General features: G+C 37.0%; 1 protein-coding gene across 1 annotated transcript in view; it reads left to right on the forward strand.

Moving 5' to 3' along the window:
* The window catches only part of LOC106873829 (pleckstrin homology domain-containing family H member 1), a 949,845-nt gene that overhangs the window by 274,770 nt on the left and 665,616 nt on the right, over positions 1 to 9,459 (forward strand). Inside the window, exon 3 of the mRNA XM_052968478.1 lies at positions 6,615 to 6,851. Within this exon, the coding sequence (XP_052824438.1) occupies positions 6,714 to 6,851 (138 nt within the window). The 5' untranslated portion in view covers positions 6,615 to 6,713. The remainder of the gene's footprint in view (positions 1 to 6,614; positions 6,852 to 9,459) is intronic.

Genomic DNA, 9,459 nt, shown 5'->3' on the forward strand with positions numbered 1-9,459 from the left:
TATATATATATATATATATATATATTAAAAACTTTGACATATTAAAAAGTTTGACAGTTACAAGTATTCCATGCTGAAGCATGGAATAAACTACCTGCATCAGTTGTTAGCTGCCAGGACACTACATCCTTCAAAACTTCCATGCTTCCTGAAATTCACCAACAGTACACCTGATGCCCCCAACAACCCATGTTGCTTTTTTCTTTCTATTTTTTTACGATTTATTTATTGTTTACTTTCTATGCATTATTCTATGTTCTGTGCATGCAGTTTTAGTTACATTTTCTGATGAGTTGTAGTGCACCTGAACACTGTATGCAATAAGTTCATTATTATTACTGTCTAAATTGGATGGGAAACAGATGGGCTTAGGCTTCACTGTTGAGCTAGAAATAGAGGTCACATATGGAGAGTCTGTTTAGTGTAAATGCTATGAGGGAGGTGGAGACTATTTCCTCCATAACTGAAATGGATCAAGGCTGAGAAGTATCCTAATTATATTTTTCAACACATGGTATTAGAGGTGTTTAGGGTAACTGGACCACTGACAATGAAACTTCTGTTATTGCCTTGCCAAAGTATCAGGTCATACAAAATTTTAACGTAAACATTTCTGCCAGAGGAAAATTTGCTGAGAAATTTTGTTGTAGGAAAATTTACTGTATAGGAAAATTCACTATTAATAAAAAAAAATTGCAAAATGGGAATTAGTTTTCTTAAAATGGCAATTTCATCAACCAACCTATTAGAGAAAGGTAATTTCTTTAAAATGAGTTATCTAGTTTACAGTCTGCTTGTATACTTTTTTTGATGAATATTTCTGTGCAACTAACTCATTGCAATGGTCTATACAATGGAAACTAGCAGAGGTGGTGTGAAATTAGTGGATGATTTGGACTGTTTACTGAATAGATAGAAAATACGGTGAAAAAAACGTATTCGAAATATGAAAATAAATATTCACAATAACAATTATTACAGGTTGTTTATTTCATATGGATAAGGATATTTATTGCAAGATTGTGGATATTGGTTTAAAGTTGTACTATCAAACAGATGCAAAACTTAACAACAAAATCAAATGCTTCACAGCATTAACATTTCTTCCAGTATAGGATGTTATTGATGAGTCTATTGGATTGACTGATGATAATTTGTCCCAAGAATTTCTCTCTTATTTTGAAACTCACTATATAGAAAAAGAATGAGGTTGTGGTCAACTTTTCTATTGGCCCACATTTCTTATAGAATTGTGGAATGCTTTTGAAAGAAATCAAAAATAATATGATCAGAACAAGTAACAATATAGAAGGCTTCCACAATGCAATACAAAGCTCTATTACTAACATGCTTCCAAATATCTGGAAACTCATAACTTATTTGAAAAGGGAAGAGAGTTTAGCAAGAAAGAAGAAATGTGATTTAGATTAAGGAGATATGGCAGAGACAAAGAAAATGTATATCGATATTAATGCAAGACTTTAGAGACAAATGCTTCGATATAATCTGCAACAAAAAGTACATTATTTGTGCAGCATTGCTTGGAATTTTCATACATTTTAAATGACTTCATCACATTATTTTAATGTTTGACATTGAATAAAAATTTACCTATTTAATGTGGGCCAATAGAAAAGTTAGCCACAACCTCATTCTTTATAAAATCTTTTATCATTCTTTTTCATTTTATTTTAAAAATGCTGTTATGATATGCTTTATCGTTGTCCATACTGCAAATTTGTCTTACATTGAATTTTCCTATACTTTGAAATTTTCTTACAGTAAATTTTCCTATTTCCTATGGCAAAATTTCTGAACATGTAAATATCAGTTGGTGCTCATATGTGATAATGTTGCATGTGAAAATGCTGAAAATGTTTTGGGTTGTCTTAAAATTTATTGAGAGAAATAACATTACTGTCTGTCATTGAGGGTGAAGACCCTCAGTACTCCTTGCTGTTTTGTGTAATTTATGAAGAAGTGTGTTTGTCTTATTTGACTAATTTATCTTATCATCCACTTAATTGTATTCCTGTGTTTTTCTTTCATGAATAAGGAACTAGAATTAAAGAAAATTATTTGAGTTATTCAAAGTGAATGTAAAGAAATGTTGCAATGCATTTTGCTTGGAACTCTTATCCATTTTTTTTCCATTGTAAGATAGAATGGCGATTTATATCTCATATATCATGAAGATAGTACAGTGCATTTATATCTCACATATCCATGAATATAATGATTTCTTTCCATGAAGAACAGGAGTACTTGATGAAAAGAGTACATGATGAAAACAATCCTTGTATTATTAATGTTTATTTTATCCACCTTTAATGGAATTGTAGTCAAAATTACTGCCTCTCTGTGGGGCAAAATACATGTGGTCTGACAGTTTACAAATTGTTCCAGCTCCCTCTAGCTGATGCCCTCATCATCGTCATCGTCACCATCATCACCATCATCATCACCATCATCATCATGATGATGATGATCATCATCATGAGCACAAGAATTCCAAGTTTGAGAAAAAAACACAGCTCATGATGATTATGATGCAATAAAAATTAATAGTAACAATAAATGATGATGATGATGATGATGATAATTATAATAAATGATGCTAATATTCAGGATTGTATCACCACCACCACCACCACCACCACCACCACCACCATCATGGCCATTACTGAATCCGATTGTGTCTTTTTGCTCCTGGCTAACAATGTTAGTGAATTTTAGTGAAAAATCAATGATGTGTAAAATACTGGATCAGTGACTGAAGCAACAGATGAATCTCAGGTCATGCTTGAATGATCTTTGCAGATTATCTCTTCTCCTTGATTGCACACTGCAGATAATTAACAGTTATAAGCTAGAAAGATATATTAAAGACATGATTGAGTTGACGCACACACATATGTATATATATATATACATATACAAACACACACACACATATGAGTGTATGTTATTATGCTTTTGCATTTTCAACTGCTTTTTTTTCATTTATTCATCATTTTAATGAGAAAGAGTTGAGCTTAAGTAAACTGTGTATGTGTGTGTGTGTGTGTGTGTGTGTGTGTGTGTGTGTGTGTGTGTGATTCTATTCTGCAAATTAATTTCTTTACTGTAGCTCTGATGAAACTAAAAACTGTCAATCTTCAAACAAAAACATGCCAACGTTCATTATTGCTAGGGTGGGGAAAGACCAAACAAAATTCTAATAAAATTGTAAAACTGAATGTGTTTATATATTCATTATATTTGTGTGTGTGTGTGTGTGTGTGTGTGTGAATATATATTTTTATCTTCTAAGCTTTTCTTTTTTACTTGCTTCAGTCATTGGACTACAGCCATGCTGGGACACTAATTTGAAGGGTTTAGTTGAACAAATCAACCCCAGTACTTTAAATCTAGTACTTTTGCCAAATTGCTACATTATAGAGATGTAATGCACCAACATCGATTGCCAAGTGGTGGTATCTGAACTCTATACACTCTACCTACATACCCCCACTGACTATTTTATATTGATATCCCCCATTCACTTTTATTCCTTTCCTTTCAAGTGCTGATGCAACAATTAAAATGCATTTTCAGGGTGCATTTTGTGTGTGTGCATGCATGTGTGTGTGTGGTGCTATGCAGAAAAGCATCTGATACAATTTGTAAAGCAGTTGGGATTAGGAACGGTATTCTGCCAAATCATTGTCATTAACAACAACACCATCATCAACAACATCATCATCATCATTTTAATGTCTACTTTTCGATGCTTGCATGGGTCAGACAAGATTTTGTTGAGCTGGATTTTCTACAGCCTGATGCCCTTGCCATTGTGAACCCTCACCTTTGTCCAAGTACAGTATTATTTCTCCCCATGACCAGACATGCTTGTATTGAAGAGTGGGAAAGAGGACACCACTTGTTTGACAGTGACACTCATTTACAACTATCACATGATGTCAAGTCAAGGAGACTTTAACATAGAAATAAAACTCACAAGTGAAATATGGTTCATGGAAAGCTGATGTAAATCGATGATGGTTGTGATGATGATGGTGGTGATGATGATGGTGGTGATGATGATGACAACTTGTGTTTGTATTTACAGTTTTAAACTTATATTTGAACATGTCTTTGATTAAGTGCCTTTTATATCAAGAAAGCTACTAAATATCAATGCTGTTATTAAACATTTTCTAGCACTATATTGAATTTATTTGCTGTAGTTAACAGATTTTATTTAAAATATTTGCAGTTTACGTTTCATCAGAATATAGTAAGTTATTTAATGAACAAATTATTTAGAAAAAGTCAATAGTTAATAGGTGCAGGAGTGGCTGTGTGGTAGGTAAGTAGCTTGCTTACGAACCACATCATTCCAGGTTCAGTCCCACTCTGTGGCACCTTGGGCAAGTGTCTTCTACTATAGCCTCGGGCCAACCAAATCTTTGTGGGTGGATTTGGTAGATGGAAACTGAACGAAGCTTGTCGTATATATGTATATATATATATATATGTATATGTGTGTGTGTGTGTTTGTGTGTCTGTGTTTGTCCCCCCAACATCGCTTGACAACCGATGGTGGTGTGTTTACGTCCCCATAAGTTAGCAGTTTGGCAAAAGAGACGGATATAATAAGTATTAGGCTTCCAAAGAATAAGTCCTGGGGTCGATTTGCTCGACTAAAGGCGGTGCTCCAGCATGGCCGCAGTCAAATAACTGAAATAAGTAGAAGAGTAAAAGAGTTTTTTTCAGTAAGTAATATTTTGATTTGGTTTTGTTTCAAATGAAAGTGCAGCTATTTCTTATCTTTTACTAGTTTCAGTCATTTGACTATTACCATGATGGTGCACTGCTTTGAAGGGTTTAGTTGAATTAACCACTCTCAGTACTTATTTTTTTTTTAAAAGTCCATTACTTATTCATGAAGGTGCATAGCTCAGTGGTAAGAGCATCAGACTTACAATCATGAGGTAGTGTGTTTGATTCCTGGACCAGGCTGTCTGTTGTGTTCTTGAGCAAGACACTTTATTTCACATTGCTCCAGTTCACTCGGCTGTAGAAATGAGTTGACATCACTGATGCCAAGCTGTATCAGCCCTTTTTGCCTTTCCCTTGAATAACATCGGTGGCATGGAGAGGGGAGGCTGGTATGCATGGGTGACTGCTGGTCTTCCATAAAAAACAATCTTGCATGGACTTGTGCCTCTGAGGGGATATTTCTCGGTGCAATCCCATGGTCATTCATGACTGAAGGGGATTCCTGGTACTTATTCTATTGGTCACCTTTGCTGAATCAAGTTACAGGGACATAAACGAACAAATCCATACCAGTTGTTGAGTGGTGAGGGGACAGGCAAAACAAAAGGACACATGCACATAAACACACATACATGTGCACTTGTACATGTGCACACAGGCGCAAAGAGCCACACACAAATATGCACATGCCTTTATTTCGATAGCTTTCTTTCAGTTTCCATCTACCAAATCCACTCACAAAGCTTTGCTTGTCTCAGTGCTATAGTAGAAATCACTTGCTCAAGGTGCAACACAGTGGGACTGAATCTAGAATCAAGTAACCAAGTGGTTGGAAAGCAAACTTCTTACCACACAACCATGTTTGCATGTGTTAATTCTGGATTGATTCTTTTGATGAAGAAAAATACTATGGCTGTGTGGTAGGAAGCTTGCTTCCCAAAAACGTAGTTTCAGGTTCAGTCCTACATTGTGGCACCTTGGGCAAGTGTCTTCTACTATAGCTTCAGGCCAACCAAAGCTTTGTGGGTAGATTTGGTAGACAGAAACTGAAAGAAGTCCGCCGTGTATATATATATATATATATATGGAAATGTGCTGTGCGTGAGAAGACCCGGCAAGCCAAGTAAGATCATTGTCAGTGCCCCTGGACTGGCTCTTGTGCAGGTGGCACATGAGATGCACCATTTTGAGCGTGACTGTTGCCAGTACCACCTGACTGGCTCCCGTAGGATTTTTCGAGTGAGATCGTTGCCAGTGCCCCTGAACTGGCTTGTGCGGGTGGCACATAAAAGACACCATTTCGAGTGTGGCCATTTTCGTGCGGGTGACACGTAAAAGCACCCACTACACTCTCTGAGTGGTTGGCGTTAGGAAGGGCATCCAGCTGTAGAAACTCTGCCAAATTAGATTGGAGCCTGGTGTTGCCGTCCGGTTTCACCGGTCCTCAGTCAAATCGTCCAACCCATGCTAGCATGGAAAGCGGACGTTAAACGATGATGATGATGATGATGATGATATATATATATATATATATATGTATGTATGTAAAGTATTGGTATCTAGAAGACCCATATGTATATATCTGTGTATATGTGCTTGTGTTTGTGCCCCCATCACCACTCGACAACTGGTGTGTTTACATCCTTGTAACTTAGTGGTTCAACAAAAGAGACCAATAGAATATGTACCAGGCTTACAAAGAATAAGTCATGGGGTCAATTTCTTCGACTAAAACCCTTTAAGGCGATGCTCCAGCATGGCCACAGTCAAATGACTGAAACAAATAAAAGAATTAAAAAATATAAATGAATCAAACTAACGATATTAATGCTTTGACATCTTTATTTTAGGCTGGTAGCTGTGATAAAAGGAAAGACTAGTGTTACAAAAGGAATACATCTCACAAAGGGACTCATGTGATGTGGATATAGGTGTTGTTGGATGAGGCTATGGCTGCTGCAGAATTCCAGGGTACAGATGCTGCCGCCGCCGCTGCTCACTGGCAGGAAAGATGCCATACTTTGGAGGCATCCCTGGAAAAATTTCGTTTGCAAACGCTTAGGATACGGGAAGCATTGGGAGAGCAGGTGAGTACTTTAATTTGTTCTGAATGCTTTTAGGGAGATTTCTTGTATTTCAGAAATATAAAATAATTGCTGGTATAGCTATGTGGTAAGAAGTTTGCTTCCCAACCAAATAATTCCATGTTCAGTCCCACTGGGTAGCACCTTGATGACATGACCAGCCCAGTTAAGAAGTGCAAAGCAGAGGAGAAAAGAGCCTGCAAATAAACCACCTGCACTGATCTGTAATCATACTTGCAGCACCTGTGGGTTTCTTTGCAAATCATTGGTGGGGCTCAGATGTCACATTCAACTTAAGCATTACAACTGACAAAGACAGTGTAGGTTGTCAGATCCTCATATGTTGAAACTGACGGGAGAGTCAGTCATATATTCTTTTACTTGTTTCAGTCATTTGACTGCAGCCATGCTGGAGCACCACCCTTAGTTGAACAAATCGACCCCAGGACTTATTCTTTGTAAGCCTAATACTTATTCTATCAGCCTCTTTTGCCAAACTAAGTTACGGTGAGGTAAACACACCAACATCGGTATATATACTAGCTGTATTACCTGGTAAAAGCAGGGGTTATTTCCAGTTCCTACTCCTATTACACTGTTTCATGTCTTATCATGTTTCCTGTTCAGTTCCGGTTTTAGTTCTGCTCCCATTCCTATCCCCAATCCTATGTCGATATAAATTTTAAAATCAGTCAAGTGTAATTAAGCCATTGAATATTTTATTAACCTTTATGGTAATAGATTATTGCTAAAAATAGGTATTATAAACTATTAATATGATTAGTGGGTGAATAAAGAATGTCCCTATATTGTTTTAACAAATGACTATGCATTTGAGTGAAATAAATTAGATACTCTCTTTTTACTCTTTTACTTGTTTCAGTTATTTGACTGCGGCCATGCTGGAGCACCGCCTTTAGTCGAACAAATCGACCCCAGGACTTATTCTTTGGCAGCCTAGTACTTATTCTATCGGTCTCTTTTGCCGAACCACTAAGTTACAGGGACGTAAACACACCAGCATCGGTTGTCAAGCGATGTTGGGGGGATATACACAGACACACAAACACATACACACACATACATACACACACACACACACACACACACACACACACACACACACACACACACATATATATATATACATATATACGACGGGCTTCTTTCAGTTTCCGTCTACTAAATCTGCTCACAAGGCTTTGGTCAGCCCGAGGTTATAGTAGAAGACACTTGCCCAAGGTGCCACGCAGTGGGTCTGAACCCAGAATCATGTGGTTCGTTAGCAAGCTACTTATCACACAGCCACTCCTAGGTAGATTTATAAATACATTGACAAATAGTTCACACACTGTAGCTGGTGTTCTCATGTGTTGTACTTATCGTAGCTGATTTGTAAACATGTGCTACAGACACATCCCTGGGGTGGGGCTTTATAGATTTTCATTGAAATCCAATTCGCCTATAATTCAGCTGGATGTTAGGAACAAATGAATAAAAAAATATCGAATTTAACATGGAAAATTATTCCAATATACCAAATTTGAAAATGTTGATGTCATTTTGAAATCTCTCAATATGTGACAGCAACAGGGAAGACCTTACAAAAGTAGGGAGACAAACAGTTATAGGATGTGTCACACACACACACACACACACACACACACACACACACACACACACACACACACACACACACACACACACACACACACACACACACACACACACAGGTAATCACGAGTTTAAAATGGTATATTGTAGATATGTGTATGTATGTACGTATGCATGTGTCTGTGTGTGAATGTTTCTTTTTGATGGACAGCAGAAAAGCCACCTACCCCCTCTCTCAAAGCTATGTATTCCTCACACCCACTTTATGTGTGTGTGTTTGTGTGTATTGTATCTATGTATTTATGAAAGTATGTATGCAATGTCACGTATATATGACAACTCTATTAATGCTACCATCCCATTTCACCGTTGTTTTTGCCTTCACTGATGTAAGTCAAACTCTCTCTGTTACCACCTCAGACATACTTTTTGCAACTTTCTCATTTTATCATATAATTTGCCCAACGCCTCTGGGGGACACATTATGAAATTTTGAAATCCAATTAGCCTATTATTGAACTGGATGTTAGTGTTACATGTATGTAAAGTTTCATGAATATTGGTTCAGTGGTTTAGGCACTAAGTTGGTAACAGACAGACAGAAATTGCTATATACTCCTTTTTTTTTTTACTTTAGTCAAGCAAATCGACCCTAGGACTTATTCTTTGTAAGCCTTGTACTTATTCTATCGGTCTCTTTAGCCGAATCACTAAGTTACGGGGATATAAACACACCAGTATAATTTATCAGGCAATGTTGGGGAGACAAAGACAGATACACAAACATATATACACACATACATATATATATATATATATATATATATATACGACGGGCTTCTTTCAATTTCTGTCTGCCAAATCCACTCACAAGGCTTTGGTCAGCCCGAGGCTATAGTAGAAGACACTTTCCCAAGGTGCCACACAATGGGGCTGAACCCAGAACCATGTGGTTGGTAAGCAAGCTACTTAGCACACAGCCACTCCTGTGCCTATA

This window comes from Octopus bimaculoides, chromosome 6, assembly GCF_001194135.2.
Source record: "Octopus bimaculoides isolate UCB-OBI-ISO-001 chromosome 6, ASM119413v2, whole genome shotgun sequence".
NCBI lineage: Eukaryota > Metazoa > Mollusca > Cephalopoda > Octopoda > Octopodidae > Octopus > Octopus bimaculoides.